The sequence below is a fragment of the Triturus cristatus genome, chromosome 11 (assembly GCF_964204655.1).
Source record: "Triturus cristatus chromosome 11, aTriCri1.1, whole genome shotgun sequence".
Lineage (NCBI taxonomy): Eukaryota > Metazoa > Chordata > Amphibia > Caudata > Salamandridae > Triturus > Triturus cristatus.
Window position 1 is genome coordinate 915,000,557 of NC_140594.1, and position 22,503 is coordinate 915,023,059.

Consider the following 22,503-nt stretch of genomic DNA (forward strand, 5'->3'; position numbering starts at 1 on the left):
AAACTTAATTTAAAAAAATATAAATACACAAAAATATGTACATATACATATATTTACTTAAATACATTTTATTAACTATTATCTTTATTTAATTTATAAACATTTTAAATGATATAAAAATAAAATATATACAAATATCAATAATTTAAAATAAAATAAAACATTCTATAATTAATTAACACATAAAAATATTAAAAAATAAATAGAACATACATTTTGTAACATAATAATTACAAAAGTAGTAAAAATATTGGATAGTGGAGGGGTAAAAATAACTATTCCCACTCCAGTGAGTGCGACAGCAGGAAAAGTGCTGGATAGTGGAGGGGCAAAAATTACTATTCCCACTCCAGTGAGTGCAAAAGCAGGGAAAGTGTTGGATGGCAAAGGGGTAAAAATTACTATTCCCACTCCAGTGTGTGCAACAGTAGGGAAAGTGTTGGATTGCGGAGGGGTAAGAATTACTATTCCTACTCCAGTGAGTGCAAAAGCAGGGAAAGTGTTGGATAGCGGAGGGGTAACATTACTTTTTCTACTCCAATAAGTGCAACAGTAGGGAAAGTGTTGGATAGCGGAGGGGTAAAAATTACTATTCCCACTCCAGTGAGTGCAACAGTAGTGAAAGTGTTGGATAGCGGAGGGGTAAAAATTACTATTCCCACTCCAGTGAGTGCAACAGTAGGGAAAGTGTTGGATAGCGGAGAGGTAAAAATTACTATTCCCACTACAATAAAAAAAGAAATCAACATTTTTATTAAATTTAATTTCCATTTTTAACATAATTAATATTGAAATTTAAATATATTATTATTAAAAAATATATTTAACATTGCGTATCAGTATGTGCAAAAGTGGCACATTGCTGGGGTGTGTCTGAAAACAAACCCAACTCCAGCAATGTGTCCTTTCACATTCAGCATGCCCCATGTGAAAGGGCCTGTGTCACCCTCATGGCAGTAAGGTTTTGAAGCAATGGCGTCCTAGAAGTGGCACACTGAAATCTTATAGATTTCAATACGCCACTTCCACAAGGCTTTGATGAGGAGGAACACCCACCCTGCATACATTATACCTGATGCAAGCATAATGTAGTTTAAATGCGTCACTTGGTAAATATGGCGTAAATTGGTGCATTATGTACGCTGCCGCAGGATTGCAAAAAGCGATGCAATAGCTGCATAAATGTGACACAGGGGCTCATAAATAAGCCCCAAGGAACATAATGTCCTGTGTACAGACGAATATAAGGATAGTAGGAGACCTCCTGGTGCCTCATCTCCCCTCTTTTACTGGCTCTACGCTTTCAGCCACTCCTTCCCCTCTGTGTCTCAAACCCCCTTACATCATTCTCTTTACTAGTCACCACATCTCACAGTTAGAAATTAATTAGGCATTCTACATTATACAGATTCTGAGCTTTTGTTGAATAACATGCAGATTTTGATGCTTGACATACCAAAATCCCCATGTCACTGTACGTACTGTATCTTTTTCCCTGTTACATTTTGGATGATGTAACCTGTGAAAATGTAATTAAGGACGTGGACTTATCACACTTGATAACTACTGGATGTGGTAAATTACACACAACGTGAAATTTCCAACCCTAAGATAGCAGGGGATGAGTAGGGGTCAGAAAGCTCCATAACCTCCCATAGTCAGGGCCTTAGTAAGGACAAGCTGGATACCATTTTGCCCGATTTGGTGCACATTTTTATTGACTGTGTTCTGTTTCAATTGATCTATGTACAGTTTCCATGTAACTTTATTTAACTCTATGAGATCTTTCTTATATTCAGTACATTTCTATGGCAGTCACACTCATCCTTATATGAAAAACAGCATAATGGAAATGAAAGCGTGAAGTGACAGCACAAATAATGATGAACCCTCTGACTAAACCATGGGAATAAAATGTCATCGTTTGTAGGGTATCATCAATGCACTAATTTAATCAAAAATGAATATTATATGCGAACCATATGGCGTGTCCCATTGCGTTATGAGTATCATTACATGCAGTGCATGACTGGGTATCTAAAACTAATTCATGAAATGGGCCTTCTGTGGACCAGTAATCAACATTCATCCAGGGCAGGTTCATTGAAACATGCCCTTAAACTGACCACATATAAAAGCATTTGGCACATGTTTTAGCACCACATTTTGCATTCCTAGTTGAAAGTCTTCTTTTGACACTCAAATTGAAGCCCCTAATCCAAGTAAAATATGTTAAAGCCTGTGGTAATGTGCAAGAATGCAATGTTTGCATTTGCTCATTTAGACTTTAGAACAACAGTAAATACAGTTTGTAAGTGTGTTGATACAGTTTACACATAAGTACAATTAAATTGTGCAGCGTAGATGAAAAAGTAAACAATATCAAAAAAACTATGGGGCATATTTACAAGAAAGTGGCACAGCGTGTGCCGCAAGCAATTTTCATTTGCCGAGCTGCGTCATTTTCCAAGAACAGGAATGCACTGTATTTACAAAAATACGGCACATTCCTGTCGCACCTCTGTGCAAAAAAGCAGCCTAGCGCCAGTACAGGCACCCTTGCACTATGGTGCAGGGGTGCCTGCATTGCAGGGATAGTTATTGTTGCGCAGGAAGGGACAACTTCCTGCACAAAAACAGTTATCAATGGCGTTTTGTTCCTTCTGTGTGCTCAGAATGCAGCACACATAGGAAGAACAAAAAACTAGGAGAAATAAAAGTATTTCTCTTCGTTGTGGCACTCTTACATCTCCCCTAGGAAAGTGTATGTTTTTGGCACTGCCTCAGATTTACAGATCTTTGTAAATCTGTAGCAGTGTCAAAAAGCAATGGGTGTTTCTTGGGAATGCCGACAGCAACACCCATTCCACACCCCTTTGTCGTAGAAAACTGCGTCGAGGAGGACCATATTTACAAGGTCACGTTAAGCCACACAAAGTGATCTAGCGCCGCCTTGACAATTATGGAGCAGGGCACAGCGCCACAGGAGAAGCACAAAAAGTGAGCTCCTGTGGCGCCATGTCCTTGTAAATATGCCCCTATGTGGCAGATGTTTCAAGGCTTTGCACTGGCGCATAGTCACAAAAACTGACACAAATGCTCAATGTTTTAATAAACTATTTATTTTCTAGTACAAAACTAGTTCTTCACTGGAAAGTAGCCCTAAAGTAAAGGAAAGCAGCTCTTTGTACTCCTTTGTGTCAAGAGGCCATCATTTGAATGGTTCATGATCATTCCAATGCAACCACCCGTGGTTTTTGACATGAAGGCCTATCTATCAATCAATCAGGGGTTTGTGAAGCAAGCTACTCACCCGTGAGGGTCTCAAGGCGCTGGGGGTGTGCAGCTCCGGGTCAGGTGAAGAGCCAAGTCTTGAGGTTCTTCCTGAAGGCGTGCAGGGTAGGGGATCGTCTGATGTTGACTGGGAGTTCGTTCCAGGCTTTGGCTGCGACGTGGGAGAAGGCTCTTCCTCCTGTTCTGGTTCTACCGATATTTGTAGAGAGGGCTTTGCACAACATATATATTCCTTTATGAGTGCAAGTGCAAAATAGTGCAAACGTTTTTATTTCCCCCAAACATTTCCAGCTTTGCAGATGTGCTGTACTGTACTGCAATCATGCACAATTTGTGAAAATAAGTCTGAGCATAGTAATTAGAACTGGAAGGGTACCCCTACAGTAGAAAACCTATGTTAGACTCACACAGACTCCTTTGTACTATGGTGTCAAGATGTATGCATGGCGCTTGGCAGCCAGAAAGCACAGTGCTACGGTGGAGAGCAGCAGCGCCATATCTTTGTAGATAGCAAATCTGGTCACTGCGGTACTGGAAAACATATTAACTTTGCCCCTATATTGTGCATGCATTTGCCATGCCAGAGGTGGCACTAAGCTGGGTCCAAAAGTAATTTACGCATGCAGCTCTTTCTATAATATGACCCCTAGATTCCATGACATTAATGCTTTTAATGATTGTTGCTAAAATTGCCCTAGCAATGTGTGTGTGTGTCCATTTTTTGGGTACCAGCAAACAGTGGGCATGTTCCACTTTAAATGTATGCGCAGCGGTGTTTGAGAAAGGTACAGTGAAATTAATTTGAAATTAGTCCAAAGGGACCCTTTTGAATAATTTGCCAGGTGTAGAATGATAATGGAACAAACAACTTAGTGGGTCTTCATGAATAATGTGTATTTCATAGATCTTTTTATCTCGTTCTTTCAGCTTAAAAGAGTCAGCAGATGTATAAAAGCTTTGTCTATAAAATGTATGAAAACGAGAAGTTTTGATAGCTGAAATGCAGTAATGAGAAAACTAACTCATTCAAAGAAAAAAGTTTAGTCTTTGAAAAAGATATAACAGTGACATTGTAACATTTATGAGGCTTACATATTTCACTAGAATATGTCAATGTATTCCTTGTTTACATTGGCTTAATACAGCAACGTATTACATGAGCACGATTTAAACCAATCGCCAACTATGTGCTGCCTTGTTGTATCATAAAATACATATTTACATAATATTATTCCACTCATGGCAGTTTCATGACATAAGACTATGATCTTTAGGCACAGAACCAACGCTTTATTGTATCATCTCTTGTCATTGTTTTTAAGGAAATGAAAACCAAAATTAACTCAGTGAAATTCCTTTATTCATTAACTAAACTGAGCTTGCACTTGCAAATAAATATTTTTACAATGAGAAACATATTTACTGCTCCAGTGAAATACTATAGTGAATTCATTTCACAATCACTTTGTTCATTATATTTAGGGTCTTATTATGAGCACTGCGGTCCATTGGACTGCTGTTCCCCCGGTGGCAGTCGGACCACCACTGAGCCTATTAGAGCTGCCTGTTCAACACCCTTTTCAAGGTGGTGAGCCCACCATGAAAAGGGTGGCGAAGAAGCAACTAAGGGACTAAGGGGGCCCTAACAGGGCCTCTGCAGCTCTTGGCCCTAGGGGTGCATGTAGGGTGGCACATGTTGTGCCCCTCTGGAATTGCACCCCTGTTCCTGCACATTGTGGCATGCAAGACATGGAGCAAGCCACACCATTCAGGAAAGTGTTGCAGGCACTCTCATTGCAGTGGTCTGCATTTTAGGCTCTCCTATTAGCCTAACAGACCACTGCTGTGAGACTGCCTCAGCACAACCCGCCCGATTTGGATTAAATTTACAATCCGGCGTGTGGGCGCAACTTGGGTTTGGCGGTTCTCCTGCAGACGGCATGGTGGCGTCACTGCAGGAGGACCACCAAACTCTTAATAAGGCCCTCAGTAATGAGAGTCCAAAACCACAATGGACAGATTTTACGTTGGCCATTGTTAGATCAGTATTGTTAGTTGAACCTTGCAGAAATCAGCTTTAATACTCCTTTCTGTCCTTTAAAATGGTTTGGATTTGGACCAAAATTCATTTATTTTGTTAATTTATTATATACAGACCCAAAAGCATGTGTTTTTGTTAATGGTAATTTTTCCTCATGCTTTGGTTTACAAAGAGGTACACGCCAGGGATGTCCCCTATCCCCACTACTTTTTTTTTATTATGTTTAGAACCATTCCTGGAACGAATTAGAAATAACCCGCTTATTACTGGCTTTACACTGAAGGCACACCAAATTAAACTCTCTGCATATGCCGATGATGTTCTTATTTATATGTCCAATCCTGCCTCTTCTCTTCCTCCTTTTCTACATGAAATTTCATTGTTTTCGAATGTGTCTGGTTATAAACTTAATTTCTCCAAGACAGAGATTTTGCCTTTAAATTCTTCATGTTATCAACACATGTTTGATTCTACCAATTTTACATGGTGTCCTCAAAAAATTAAGTATTTAGGAACTTGGTTTTCCCCTACTATTCGTGATACATTATCCCACAATTTTACTGCACTAAAACTTAAAATTACCAACTTGTTGTCTTCTTGGTCACCTTTATTTTTATCCTGGTGGGGCAGACTAGATACAATTAAAATGATGATTGTCCCCCCAAGTATTATTCACACTTTCAATGTTACCATTCCAAATTCCGCAGTATTATTTTACCCAGATTAATTCTATCTGTACTAAGTTTTTATGGAAAATTAAACGAGCATGCATTGCCCTATCCAAATTAATTCCCCCAATATCTGAAGGTGGTGTTCGTTTTCCTGATTTTAAGTTACATCATGATGCTTTTTTGATTCGTCAGTTTTATGCTATGTCTAAGGATTATCAAAATTTGCCTAAGCCTGCTTGGGTCACTGTTGAATGTTCATTGTTGAATGATTTTTCTCCACAGGATGTTATATATATGACTAATTGTACTTTTATTTCTAAATATCCAATTTTGAAACATTCACAATATCTTTTACATACATTGTTCTTTAAGCATTTTGATAATTATCAATCTTTCCTAGCATCCTCATTATGGCATAACAAATTTATTAAATTTCGCCACAAATCTTTTTATTACAAGTATTGGAAAGAAAAGGGCCTTTTTTCTGTTAACCAGATGATTGATAATAATGAGATTTTACCTTTTTGTCACTTACAAAAGAAGATTAATTTAACTGATTCTTGCATTCAGCAGTATAATATTTTAGTTCCAGTAATCCATAGCCATTTGCAGAATTTCACTTCTCAGTCATTCCCAGTTTCAATTACACCAGTTACTTCTTTGTACCAACTTTCTCCAGATATTACTCCGAGTGCCTTGTTTATTTATAAGTCTCTATCTACAGGTACTGGTACACGTAATAAATCTAATATTGAACTAGACTGGGAACAAGATCTCTCCCTTACTTTGACTATATCTCATTGGGACAAATGATGGCAAAAACTCTTCAGGATTTCTAAGGCTGCAAATATCACTCAATCCCTCTTTTTTATTTATAATAGAATCGTTATCACTCCCCTCCTTCTTCATAAATTCAACCAGTCAGTCTCCCCTTCATGTTGGTCGTGTCTCACTGCTGAGGGTTCTCTATTACACCTACTTCACTACTGTCCTAAGGTTCAGAACTTTTGGAAAATGGTTTGGTCCAAATGTTTATTGATTTTCTCCTATAAAATCCCACTTAATGTCCAAAATATATTTCTCGGTACTTTATCTTCTGTTTTTGACCAAATTGACTCTAAATCCCTTTTGTTTGATTTATTTATTGCTGTTGCTTTTAAGGTTATTTTAACATGTTGGAAGGATAACTCTAAACTATCTTTTTTACTTTGGTGGAACTTGATATGTGATGAGCATAGGATCGCATCAGTATCTTGCTCTACACTTCATCTACAGATTAAATCTGATGATTTTTGGCTTCCGTTTACTACTTACTTATCACTAAACCCACCTTCTTCATAATCTTTCTCCTTTATTCTTCACCTTTTTCTTTCTTTCTCTTTTCTTTTTTCATTTCCTTCTCTCTATCTCCTTTTTCTATTCCCTTCTTTCGCATATTTTTTCTTTTTCTTTCTTTCTTTTTAAAATAAAATCTTTTAAAACAGATTTTATTCTCAGGTATTTTCACACATACACGATATCTCTTAACTAATTAGTACAGTTCTACAATTGGTTTGTACTTTTTTCTTAGATGCTTCATATATAGGTGCTTATACTTCTCTATGTAATGTATTTATTTCATATTTTCTGATTAATTGGTTTTGGTACAGTTGTAATTCATGCATAATTGTATACTCATATTTTCTTATGTACACCATACTATATATTGTTCTTTTGTGTTCTTTATTCTCAATAAAATCATTTAACTAAAGTAATACTCCTTTCTGTCTACAAGAAGCATGGGGTCAATTCAAAGAGGGAATTATAAGTTTGGGAAGTAGTGGTCCTGTAGTCCTCTCTTATGTGCCCTTACAGTATCCCAAAAACATATAATTGGGGGAAAATTGGGATGTTCAGGTAATATCATAAAAAATGAGTACAAATAGAAATGGAAAGTGTCCTCTTTGCACTGGCAGAGAGTTTGATGTTTGGGGATTGATTCACAAAGGCAAATAAGAGCATGCAATAGAGTACTCCAGTAGTACCCCTTCCCACACCTATGAATGCTTTTTTGAATCAGTACCAATGTGCTCTTAGAAACTCATAAGACCAATTCACACATGCATTTCTGAGTATGAAATGTGCAACTAACTATAAAAAAGTGCACAGAGGACACAGCACTTTCAATTTATACTAAGTGTGCTTAAATATTTTCCTTTTACCATTTTAGTGCACCACTACAGCTACAGCCCGTGGAGGAGAAGGTCTTGGAAATCATACACACTGCGGGCATGACTGGAATACCTGGGGGAATCGAAACTGGTAAGTGACCGCAATGCAAATGTCCAGACTACGCATGAATGAGTCTGTTAACAAAACTGCCCTGCCCATCAACTCCTCTATCGACACTTACAATATGCAACACTGAAACTATTTTCAAAAAATGTGTTTTTTGTGGCTGTGTAAATAAGGGCAAATTACTCACCACACACAGAAATGCATGCCCTGCCACACATGCCAATGCAGTCTGTTAGTGCCATTCCTTCTCAACCTTTTTTACATGAGTCACCTTAAGACTTACCAATGATCAGATGCATGGTCAGTCATGAATTAATTTCAACAACAATAGATGCACCTGTACATATAGTAAGTGTAACAGTATGGAACATGCTATCTAACACAACTCCCAGGAGGCCATTTAAATCCCACCTAAAATAAGGGCTGTTGCTGGGACACTGCTAAAGAACATGTTGATGCTTGGAACCACAGAAATTACACCTGTAGCAGCTTGATAAGTGGATGCCCATGGTCCCAAACATCAATATGTCCCTGAGCAGTGTCCCAGCAACAGCTCTTATTTTAGGTGATAGTTACATGGCCTCCTGGGAGTTGTAGTCATGTCAGAGATATCAGCCTTGAGATGTGTGTGTCACGATTACAAAAGCTATAGTATTTCACCTGTCACTGAACATCACCTGAAGAGGCTGTCAATTGGCACCCAATAACACCACACCCACAACACACCCGAGAAACAGGTAATAAGACACACTTTGTATGTTTGCTGTGCACTTCACAGAAAAAACTTTTTAAAAAAACAAGCAACTCATGTAAATGTGTTCAAATTGATTATATTTCAATACAGTGTTTGTGGCATTCAACCTTAAAAATGGATAAATGGCCTAATGTACTGTAAATGCGGCCTGATTCTATTTCTGTTGTTTGTTTTGGTTGCAAAAACAATAAAAACGTTTTAAAAAAAAATAAAATAAATGGATAAATGGAAAGACCTTTACATTGCAAAAAATTAAAAAAAACTAAACAGGTCTGTCAGTGCATCAGGCAGGTGATCCTTCCACCAACCAACACTTACAGAAGCAAAGCATGCATGGAAATGGTGAGCCACATATATCCTGACTCACTGACAGACCCTGTACCCCTACATGCATACATACAACTCAAACACCCCACACGTTCCTAAATGTCTGTCATCTACACTTTTGCACCAAGGCGTGAGAGCTACATACTAATTGGCAATTGTACCATCAAATATTTGTGTATGTCGAAACCCCTCTGGAATCACAGACACAATCAAAGGTGGTAGTGTCTCAACAATATGTCGAACGTGGAACAATGTTAGCAGACATCTCAGAACCAATTGCCTGCTGAATCTTGAAAATACTCAATAACTACAAAGTCCTGTGACTTGGTAGTCAATAAGCGTTACAATATAATGTTGGTCAAAGTTGTCACCACAAACAAAACGCAGACAGATGGGTATACAATTCAGATATCAGTACAATAATAAAGGAGCGTACGTTAAGCAGAGCAACCTCCCCCTTGGTCAAATTATCGAGTGAATAAGAATAGTTTCCCAAAACATCAGTCATTTTATTTGCACAAAATGAGTACCAATGTATTTCTGTAAGCATTTTGACATGGAAAGTAAATAAATGCCAAATATATGTCGCAATCCCAGACTACATGAAGAATTCATGGTTCCATTAGCAAATAGAAGTGCCAAAGACTGCAATCCTGAATCAGATTCAGATGCCATAAGGGATTCCACTGCCCATTGTATGCACTTCAAATTACAGACATGGGGCCAGATGTACGACGTGATTTTGCATGCGCAAATGGGTTTGCGACACGTTTGCGCATGCAAAATTACTGTGGGCCATGTATAAACACTATTTTGTGTTAACAGTGTTTTGGAACTTGCTATTAGGAAGGGGCATTCCCTTCCTAATAGTGATTCTCTCGCCATGTATGAATGTCTTGTGACCGCAATTGTGGTCGCAAAACACTCACAATTTACCTCCCTCTTCACGAGGGAGGACATGGAGTCGCAAATGGTAAGGGGTCCCCAGGGGAACCCTTCCCATTTATGACTGGCTCTAAAAATATTTTTTTAGGGCAGGTAGGGTTCCCAGGGACCACTACCTGCCCTTAAAAAATGAATCGAAAATTGTTCTTTTTTTAAAATAAATGCGTCCCGTTTTCCTATAAGGAAAACGAGCTGCATTTAAAAAAAACACTGCTTTATTGACATGCAGTCCCAGATATGGAGGTCTGCTGAGCCCAGCAGACCACCATCCCTAGGAGGCCCAGCTATTCCCAATGGGGTCACAAATTGCGAGTGGCTCATTAATATACATGAGCCTCCCATTTTGCGACTCCATTGGGAATCGCAATCAGTGTCTCTGACAGTGTTGTACATTCCAAATTGTGTCTCGCAATTTGCGACTCACAATTGAGCGCAAATTGTGAGTCGCAATTAGGAATGGTCGTACATCTGGCCCATGATCCTGATCTCCAGCTGATCCTGGGATAGTTGACAAATTACCTCCAACCATATTAGTAAACCCCCCAATCAGGATGCCATGTGTTGATGCACACTCTTCCAGTAACACCAGTGGCTCCAACTTCGCATGATGTAGCAATCGCAAGCCAGATGGACAATAACTATAATGGGTCAGTGATGGACTCATCAACAGCACCAAATCCGGGGCAACAGAAGTAGGTGAACATAAGCAAAGATCCAATGCCCAATGAAAGGGACAACATAGAGCAGTACCACTAACTTCTATCTAGCCTCCCCTAGCATTCAGTCTCCTAGCTCTGGGAAGCCCTCGGGCAGCCATGCGCTCTATAAATCTCAAATAATAATAATAGTGGAACACAGGCTGCATGCATCCTTCCAAACCAGGCAGGTCTAAATGTCAAGGACCAATGATGCTCCAGTTCGCTCAAAACCATTATACCGAATATCTGCAGCATCCTGTCATGACACAATTGAAGTACCTGTTGCTCAAGGTGGCCCATAGCTGGTGCATCCATAATTAAACAGTAAGAAATATGAACAGGAGACACTTATTTATGAGCAACCACAACATGAAGAGACCAAACACACAGTCAACTCTTGAATGAATGAAACTCTGAACAAACACAGAACATAAGTACCAGTCTTTGCCATAAAACATAGCAGATGTAAAAAAAAAGCATATTCATTTGGGTTTGGGAATTCAGAACACTGGTGTTCCATATTTCTAAATTTAAGAAAGGATGACTGTGTTTCACTACACATTTCTAACACCTGCATTATGAAGGTCTTGTGACCTGATATGAGAGCTCTATCATGTTTAAACAATCATGCACTCAGGCCTCTTAGCTTCACGGAAACACATTTTCCAAGTAGGAATGAAAGGTCATGAGAAACTCCCTATCTTCCCGTGTGGAGGAGGCAATGAGAAACTATGTGAACATCAGATGAGCAGGGTGAGTATCAAGACCAAGGCCATTCATAATAGCATAGCATATTTACTTGGAATACAAAGCAGTCCGACATCTGCCATTGAAAGAGCATAAAACAAATGCTAAAATAACGTAGTGTAGCAACATTTGATTAATAAATGAGAAACAAGGGCCATAATAGTTGCTAGCCTGGAGAAGCTAGACATATAAACAAACCTATGCCAGTTGCACAATTACTCTACAACGTCAACAGTGTCCAAAAATACCTTAGTTCATTACTTATGTAACAGGTAGGGTGAAGTGGAAATACCGTGTCAGACAACCTAGGATCAACACAATGATTCAGACATACTGGTACATGTGTCATGTATAAAAGGTATTACAAAATGCACTGTATGTCAACTACACAGCAAACTGGCTCTCTGCAACATGGACCTCAAAGTGGCCCGTATGTCACAATGTGGGGCATGGGAAATGTGCCATCTTACATGATAAAGAATGGGATGATGTATCTCATTACAAAAAACACTACTATAGAATATAGTCGGAGCCAAAGATGTAATTTAGAGACTTCTCAACAAGGTTAGCAAACCAAAAATCAAATGGCACCTAATCATATACATGTCAATGACAATTATTGATTGTCAGTAGGATGCAAACAATATATGACAATCTCCATCTGAATGATATGTGACAAAACAGATGCAATGCAAGTATACACATTCCATTTTGCGTTGGGCGTCCCAACAATGGTAAAAAAATTATGTCTTATGGGGATGAGTTCCTGCTTCAAAAAGGCACTTTGAGATTGACATACCTAAGCATATCTATACATGGTTGGACTTACAATACGTAAACTCTGAGAATGACGGATTGCGTGTAACCATGTGTACTACACTTTTACATGTATCTAGGCAAATGTTAAAAATTACAACTCCACACTCTGCAATGTGTAGGATGTCTGTCATTCATTATCCAAGATGAAGTGCAATACACCACATATGTCATACACCACACAGTGAAATTACATATAAAATTGATTTTCTGTTACCATGCACAATAATGTCTGGTAAGCTTTCGTCAATAGTTGAAAATGGCAAACATAACTATGTCAATCGTATACTCCCTCATCAATATCTATTCTGTACATGAGCCGATGAACATACAAATGTGTGACTTAGGTGTGTCTTTGAGCCATGGACATGTTAACATCTAATTATTTAAATGGCAAAATATGAAATACCAATAGGACTAGAATCTGGATGCATATGACCATTGTGCCAAAATATTGAAATATTCCATCATTAATCATGTGACGGAAACCTAATCAGTACCTAGACAATGACTTCAAGAAGGTCAAACCACTCAAAAACAGTACATTGACAAGACAAATAACTGACAAACACACCTGTTGACAATAAGAAACTGTTCAGTCTCTCAATTTGTTACCTCTTGACATGCTTGTAGTCTTGTGAGGTGTCTTCAATTTTGAACCACATGTGTGTCATTATTTCTGCACATGGCCATTTTACTTGTTGAGACAGGGCCCAGGATCCTTGTGATGCAGCTGCCACTAGTGGGTCTGATCTGGATTCCGACACCGGGCCAGTAGGGCAAGGAGAATGCCAAGGAGGACACAGAAACTTCTACATCTGTTGAGTTGGACTCCAGTGGCCCCTCCCTGGTGGTAGCAGCTACTATACACCCTGAGCCAGAACCACCATTGTCCGCCATCCCCATTCCATTTTTGACTTCTCTGCTGCTCCCCAACCAGTTTCACAGGCCTGCCCTTGGTGAGGAGGTCACTGACCTCCTTAAACAGATCTTTGTTGGACTGACTGCACTAATACTTGGCACCTAGGGTCTGGTAGCCAACGTGCTCAGATGACTGCCTACCTGGGTGGCATTCAAAGTGGTATGTGTGCCATACAGTGAGCTTTCCAGGCTCTGGTTTCCTCAATAATGGCAATATTACCCCCACTTCAGCCTTCCCACCGACATCATTCATTTCCCCATCCCCAGTCCACTTCCCCATTCCTGCCAAGACCCAAATTACGCACATACATGCATGCACACAGACAGACAAATGTAGCACACAACTGCCATCTCCAGCCATTGTCCCCAAACACCTCTGTCCAAGCTTAGTTCCTCATATGTATTGGACTTTGCCCTGTAGGAAATCTCCCATCCATTTTGCCATCCAAGTCTGCTTTTACCATCCCAATCCCGTATACCAACATGGCAAGACTCACCAGTAGTAAAGTTGTCCCCCAAAAGAGGAGGAGGAGGAAGGCTCACTTTCGGAAGAGGAAACAACCTTCAAGGGCAAAGTTCAACACCCTCAACCACCCTCCAACACCTAAGCACCCTCTCTTGGGGAGATTAGTTTGTCTCTTCCATGTGTAGTTCCTTGTGGTGCCTGGGTTGCTCATATGTTTTGCCTCCCGAGGTGTTGTATTTAGCGGCATTGTACACTAGGTAATGGTGTAGGCACAGATGCCTAACATACATGTGTAAAGCACAGTTGATCTGACCTCATGCCTTGTTCATTGTACATAGTTCTTTGTAAAATACGGCTACATGGTCTTCGACAGGACATATGAAATGGTTTCATAGTAAATTCACACATTAGTGTCAAAACTGTTTGAGACCTCTTCAGTTTATTTATTTATTTATGTGATTTGTGTAAAGCGCACAGCTGAAGGAGGGCTTCTCAGCGCTGCAGAGAGGGTGGCGGATCTGTGTGGAGGACCGATAATGGAAAAAGCCAGGTTTTCAGTTTCTTCCTGAAGCTACGTAGGTTCTTTATAAGTTGCAATTCATATGGCATTGAGTTCCAGAGTTTAGGAACCAGATGGGTAAAGCAACGTCCCACCCATCTGGCTTTTTTATTCACATTGTACTCATGAGGTGACCATATGAGGACCTAAGAGGCCTGTTAGGGACTAATGGGAGAACAAGGGATTGTACCAAGGGCGAACCTCAGCCGTGCATGGCTTTGTGGGCCATGCAAAGCACCTTGAACTTGATTCTGGATTGGACAGGAAACCAGTGAAGTTTGGACAAAGAGGCTTTCACAAATTCCTGCTTGGGTATCTTCAGTAACATCCTAGCTGCAGCATTTTAAACCACCTGAAGCCTGTTGACTACATATGTGGGTGCCCCAAGGTACAGTGAGTTGCCATAGTCCAATCTTGAGACCACATGTGCCTGGATCACTGTTCTCCGTGCCTGTTTGGAAGTAGGCATATAATCTTACGGAGCAAGATAAGAATGCAGAAGCAGGTGGCCGAGAGTATTTTTGCTTGGGTATCTATGGTAAGGTGCTGGTTAAGCCACATTCCCAAGTTCTTGAAGGAGTGCTTAGGTATGGGGGCAAACCATGTAGTCCGGCCAGTTGATCTTATTCCAAGGATCTGCACAGTTTTCCAGGAGCATAAGCTCAGTTTTTCACCATTGAGCTTTAGACAGCAGTTAGACATCCATGTTGCTATTATTTCCAGGCAAGGCACTAACCTCAGGTGATTGGAATTAGAGGCATCCAACACTGAGACTACCAATTGTGTGTTGTTGGTATAGGACACAATTGATAGTCCAAACTCCTCTACAAGTTGTGCTAGTGGACACATGTACACATTAAACAAGGTGGAACTAGTGCTGAACCCTAGGGGACTCCACATGGGGCAGCGAGCCAGTCAGAGAAGAGGCCAGATTCTATACATTGGAAGGATCTTTCATGTAAGAAGGAGGGCAGCCATAGAATGGCCTTACCCTGAATCCCAATCTTCCCTAGTCTGTGTATTAACATGCTGTGATTGAGGGTGTTAAATGCTGCACTAAGATTGAGAATAAGAATGGCGGCCGTCCCCCCCTGATCCAGTATCATTTTTAGTTTCTCAATGACTTTGAGGAGAGCGGATTCCGTGCTCTGCTCCGGGCGGAACCCCATCTGTGATTTGTGCAAAATATTACTTTCCTCCAGGAATTGCGAGATTGTACTATTTACATGTTTCTCACCGACCTTGCCTAGAATGGGCAGCAGTGAGATGGGGTGATAGTTCCGCAATAAAGTGGAATCAAGTTGGGGCTACTTGAGCAGGGGCTTTACAATGGCATGCCACTATCCCGGTTCTCAGGGGCAGCGAAATAAGATCTGTTTCATAACATGATTGTCTCTAAGCCTGGGCGAAGCACTACGCTACGCTCGCGTAGTTTGCGAAGTTCGCGCTACTTCGCACTACGCGAACTGCACGTAGTACAGTGCGAACACGCGTAGCGTAGTGTTGCGTAGTGCTGCTGTCATTTTTTGCTTGCTCGCGGTCCTCAACGTCAAGTTGGCGACCGCGAGCAAGCAAAATGACATCCCGGCGAGACTTTTTCCTTGTTCGCGATCAGCAACTTCAAGTTGGCGATTGCGAGCATGGAAAATAAACCTCCCAGCGAGATTCCCAACGCGAGGAGGTCAGGTTTCTCATTGCGAGTGGTCGCGTATGCTCGCGACCGCTCGCGATGAGAAACTACCAGTTTGCGTTGAGAAAGCTGAAGCTCGAGTAAAAATCTACTCGAGCAGCAGAAAACTACAGCTCGCACTGTGCAAGATGCCATTTTCAATGATTGCACAGTGTCGGTTGCTTGTCCGCACTGTGCAATCATTGAAAACGACATCTGGCACAGTGCGAACAAGGTACTACGCAGTTCGCGAAGTGCTACGCATAGCTCGCGTAGTGCGAACTTCACTTTGCGTAGCTTCGCGAAGTGCTACTTCGCGAACTACGCCCAGGCCTATTGTCTCATCATGTACATGTGTATTGAAACATACCATTACACCTATGGCAGAGCAAAGTAGTTAGTCATGTAAGTCACTGAAGTATATGAACTGTCAATAGCTGTAAGTGAAATATCCACCATTTACACACAATATTGTCTCCAAGCACTAAGCGCACATTTAGTATTGTCATACAGTACACATAGGGGACACATCTGTAATGCATCCTCCGGCATACATAACATCTTAATTCTTGTGGACTCATCAGAGCCAGACTTGATGGGTTTGTGATCAACAGATGTAGAAAAAACAACAGTTGACTAGATATACTACATGAAACTTTCTGACAACTACATACTTTATAACCAGATGTATGTCTGTAATGGCATTGTTGGAGATGTGAGATGTCATGAAAATGCATACCGTTACATTTGTTAAGGTTTGGAGGCCTGACGATGACAGGCTACACGTGTGATGCTGTACATACATGTACAATGTAACTTTGGTAGACCTAAATTCAATAGGTACGAAGTTTGTTTCAGATATGTTTTCTAAACATGTGACTAGTTTCACACTTATTTTTGTGTGCATGTCGAATACCCCCTTGGTGGATTCATTGCTCATGATGATACATTTTGTGATGCTATAATTCTGTTGATACTACTACATTGTTGTACTGTGGAGCTGGGATTGGGTGGTCATTTCCCAATGGTGAATGTGATGTGAGCTTTCCAGCATTTCAGGCATTATTATGGAAGAAGGGCCATATACATGTACTGGAGGTTTTTAATCAACACCTACTGGTAGATATGTTGTATTGTGTAGGTCATCATTTAGTAAGTGTTATATGTTGTCTGCCAAATGTGGCTGGCCTTCTCCCAGTGATGTTGTTGTGATGTGTGTGCTGTATGTTTGTATGTGAGGTTAGAGTTTGCCACATGCAGTGTGTGTGCTTTCCATACTTTTTTGTGTGCTTACTTTGGGTCAATTTGATTGTCAGTTTAAATCAGCTACTATGAGTAGTTTTGAGGAATGTGATTGCTAGCACAAGACGCCAGGACAAATTTCATACTCATATGTGGGGCAGTGTGTAGCTATTGTTTGTCCCTGATATGCTTCTTATGCCAAGTCTGAATGCAAATGTTGTTTATGTATAATTGCAAACTTATGTAGTGTCTCCCTGTCGTCAGTTGTGTGCTTTGTTTATTAGATAGTGTGATTGATATTCTGCCTGAGGTGTTTTAGTTGTATCCTTGAATATATCTATCAAGGGTTAGACGTTGTGCCTTTAGGTGACCTTGGGTTTTGTAGAAGAATGTGTCTGTGACTACGGTGTGGCTATGCAGGTTTGTGGGAGTTATCTGATTTTGCAAGACACATTTCAGGCATTATTATGGAAGAAGGGCCATATACATGTACTGGAGGTTTTTAATCAACACCTACTGGTAGATATGTTGTATTGTGTAGGTCATCATTTAGTAAGTGTTATATGTTGTCTGCCAAATGTGGCTGGCCTTCTCCCAGTGATGTTGTTGTGATGTGTGTGCTGTATGTTTGTATGTGAGGTTAGAGTTTGCCACATGCAGTGTGTGTGCTTTCCATACTTTTTTGTGTGCTTACTTTGGGTCAATTTGATTGTCAGTTTAAATCAGCTACTATGAGTAGTTTTGAGGAATGTGATTGCTAGCACAAGACGCCAGGACAAATTTCATACTCATATGTGGGGCAGTGTGTAGCTATTGTTTGTCCCTGATATGCTTCTTATGCCAAGTCTGAATGCAAATGTTGTTTATGTATAATTGCAAACTTATGTAGTGTCTCCCTGTCGTCAGTTGTGTGCTTTGTTTATTAGATAGTGTGATTGATATTCTGCCTGAGGTGTTTTAGTTGTATCCTTGAATATATCTATCAAGGGTTAGACGTTGTGCCTTTAGGTGACCTTGGGTTTTGTAGAAGAATGTGTCTGTGACTACGGTGTGGCTATGCAGGTTTGTGGGAGTTATCTGATTTTGCAAGACACATGGAATAATTCTGGGTTAAGGACAGGGCTTAGACAATGGAATACTTGATGGGGAAATGGTGACTGGGTCTTATTGTTTGGGTTTATGTGGGAAATGTCTCAGGGTAGGTGTGTGTGCTTCATGCAGACTTGTGGATGTGTGGGGTAATGTTGAGGAGCAGGACTCGTGACATTATGTGTGTACCAGGCTGTATGGTGTTTTGGATGTGTGTTCATGTGTGTCGAACTGAACTGGTGGTCTAAGTGTTGTTTTTTGTTGTTGTTTTTTTTCAGAGTTTTATATAGCACAAACTTGACCCGAATTGGGTATCAGATTGCTTTACATAGCACCAATTGTGTTACATGAGGACACATTCATTTTTATTAGGCATGGGGAGATTAAGTGATTCGCCCAGAATCACAGGATGTTCAGCGTCATTGCTGAGACTCAAACCCAGTTCCCCAGATTCGAGGTCGGCCGCCCTCGCCGTTAGGCCTACTCCTCTTGTTGATGTCCTTTTACTGCAGACATCACTGACAACTTTCATTGTTAGGTGACACGGGTCTTTTGGTGCCTTGTGTGTAGTTGCTATTTATGGACTGGGAGGGTACACTTTGACTTCTACTGGGCATTGTAATTGTATTACTACCAAATTTGGTGCCCATGTGTACCAGAACGTGGTCTTGTCAGTGCAATGTGGTGGTAGCATGAGGTTGTTCTACAAGAGTGCTGGGATATGGCTTGTGTCATACTAAAACATTGATAGGGTTCCTCTGGATGGGATGTTGGACAGTAGCTAAGGGTGAGGTATATGTAAGTTCATTTGACCTGGTATCGAGAGGCAAAGATTGGTGAGATGGGAATTGATTGTCCTTTTTTTTGGTTTGATACATGGTGCATATTAAATTGTGAGTGTTTAGGTCTGTGTGTCATGCCACTGTCCTGTATGCGATCGCATCCCTTTGCTTTCCACAACTAAAGGCACCTGTGCCCATTTACTGCTCTCTGTGGGTGCTGATGATGGTGAAGGGGTAACATTCACACCCCATGTTGCAACACACAGGACTTTGTGAGATTGATACACACCATCAACTGTTATTTTTGCATTTGTCACCCCGTGTGGGACGGGTATGCACAGACGTGAGTCCCGTGCTCTCCATGCCACTGGAATCAAGTTATCCTGGCTGAAGAGGGGCGAAACCCCGAAACCGGTCCTAGGATGCTTGTTTCCGGTCCAGGGAGGACCAGGCCTGGCAATTCAGGCTGGACTGTTCTCATGAGGCACAGGGTCAAGACTGATTTGCATATGGCCAGGTCTAAACAGGGGTGGCATGGTGAGCAAAAAAACTATGGATTTAGGCCCAGATCTCTGTACTGGGGTGAATGTATGACATTGTTCTGCATTCTGTCCATCAACTGTTGTTTTTGCATTTGTCACCCCGAGTGGGACGGATATGCTCAGATGTGAGTCCCGTGCTCTCCATGGCACTGGAATCAAGCTATCCTGGCTGAAGAGGGGTGAAACCCCGAAACCGGTCATAGGATGCTTGTTTCTGGTCCAGGGAGGACCTGGCTTGGCAATTCAGGCTGGACTGCTCCGATGAGGCACAGGGTCAAGACTGATTTGCATATGGCCAGGTCTAAACTGGGGTGGCACGGTGAGCAAAAAAACGATGGGTTTAGGCCATGATCTCTGTACTGGGGTGAATGTATGACATTGTTCTGCATTCTGTCCATCAACTGTTGTTTTTGCATTTGTCACCCCGAGTGGGACGGGTATGCTCAGACGTGAGTCCCGTGCTCTCCATTCCACTGGAATCAAGCTATCCTGGCTGAAGAGGGGTGAAACCCCGAAACCGGTCCTAGGATGCTTGTTTCCGGTCCAGGGAGGACCTGGCTTGGCAATTCGGGCTGGACTGTTCCCATGAGGCACAGGGTCAAGACTGAGTTGCATATGGCCAGGTCTAAACTGGGGTGGCAGGGTGAGCAAAAAAATGATGGATTTAGGCCCAGATCTCTGTACTGGGGTGAATGTATGACATTGTTCTGCATTCTGTCCATCAACTGTTGTTTTTGCAATTGTCTATAAGCGCAGCACTGCTTCCTTCTAGAGACTTCACTGGAGAAGTAACTGTTTTTTGTGTGGTTTTCCATGTGAAAGGGTGGGGCCATAATGTATTAAATCAGAAGGCAAAGTTTGGGTGTGTTTTTGAGTAAATTTGTGAATCAGATCGGTAAATTCACAGATTTGCAAAACTGGTAAAATAGGTGAACAATTTTAAAAACAGATATTATGTGGTTTTTATATACTTGTAAATATGTTCACAGTGATGTTAATACTGACAATTGAGGGGTGCACATATGTGCAGCAATTTGTAAAATTTACATCGAATTCATGGATTAAGACCCACAGATTAGTTCCGATCACATGACCAGGAGTAAAAATCATCGAGGAGTAGCCCATCTATATGTTCAGACCTGCGAAGTTACTGCGGCACCTCAAAAATATTTAAAAAATAGATACAATCTGTTTAATTATATTACAAACATGTAATTTACTTTACAGTAAATATCTATTTCATTTTTATATTTTAAAAAGTATAAAAAGTTTATTTGTAAACAAAGAATATCTACAGTATAAAAAAGCTTAATTGATTAAATAAATTGTGAAACACTCTTAGTATTAAAAATAAACCTAAAAAAAACCTAAAAACTTAAAACATCACAAGAACAAACTATTTTAGGAATACAATTTAAAAAAAACATTGAATATCACAAAAAACAACAAAGGTTACAGGGACGCTATAGTTAGGCTCACACTTCACTTGTGCAAAACCATAGAAATTCAGCAGTTACAGTTATGTGAGCTAACTATAACTTATGCCCCAGCAATCCACTGCTGATGACTAGGCCTGGGCAGTAAATTTTGTTCCGCTCACGGAATTTGCGATATTTTGACATTTTCGCGCTCCGCAGAGATCGCGAAAATGTCAAAACTTTCGCAATCTGCCGCGAAACTGAAGTATTTTTCTTGTTCGCGCTTGAAAAATGCATTCTTGCGCATGCGGTCGCGACTTACCAGGTCCCTGCGTTCGCCGACGAGTTTTCCTATCCGTTCATGTGCGCCACGAGATGTTGGATTGTTGGTAGCCGGTCGCGCTATCCTGCAAGAGTTTGCGATCGCGAACACGTAATTCGACCCGGAACAGGAAATATGCATCACGAGCAAGATGGCTGCGCCCATTAGCGACCACATGGGCAAGTTGGAGATATATTTCCCGCAAGCACGCAAAAACACATCGCGAACGGGCGGGAAAAGCAATCTCCGTGAAAGTTACGCGTGCTTGTGGAGATTTTGTGCAATTTCGCGATAATTTGCAAAAGTAAATTTCACAAATTCCACCCACCCCTACTTATGACCTCACATATTACATCACTCATGACAGGATCACTGAAATCACTGATGAAATCACTGATGACATCTCAAATGGCATCATAGGTGACAACATTGATATCATGCATAGAACAACTCCCACACCTACTCACACCCTCATACAACCTCTCAATCACCCACTCACACAACCACCCACATACCCATTGATAGACCAATACAAATACTCATACACAGCCACTGGCTCAATCATGGAGCCACTCACATATCCACTCACTCACCTATACAGTCACTAACACAGCCACTCACCCACCCATACAGCTATTAACACAACCAGTCACTCACCCATACAACATCTCACAAAGCCACAAACACAACCATGCAGCTACTCACACACCCACTTCAACTATGCAATCACTCACACAACCATTCACTCACCTTTACAACCATCGAACACAGCCATACACTCACCCATACAACTTCTCATACACCCGCTCACATACCCACACAACTACTTACATGCCCATTCACACATCCATACAACCACTTATGCAACCGCATTCTCACCCATACAGACATGCACACAGTCACTGACTCTTCAATACAGTCAC

General features: G+C 40.9%; 1 protein-coding gene across 1 annotated transcript in view; it reads left to right on the plus strand.

Annotated features, from left to right (window-relative positions):
• The window catches only part of LOC146785604 (uncharacterized), a 233,650-nt gene that overhangs the window by 113,509 nt on the left and 97,638 nt on the right, over positions 1 to 22,503 (plus strand). The window contains exon 4 of the mRNA XM_085633088.1: positions 8,216 to 8,307. Coding sequence (XP_085489214.1) covers positions 8,277 to 8,307 — 31 coding nt within the window. The 5' untranslated portion in view covers positions 8,216 to 8,276. The remainder of the gene's footprint in view (positions 1 to 8,215; positions 8,308 to 22,503) is intronic.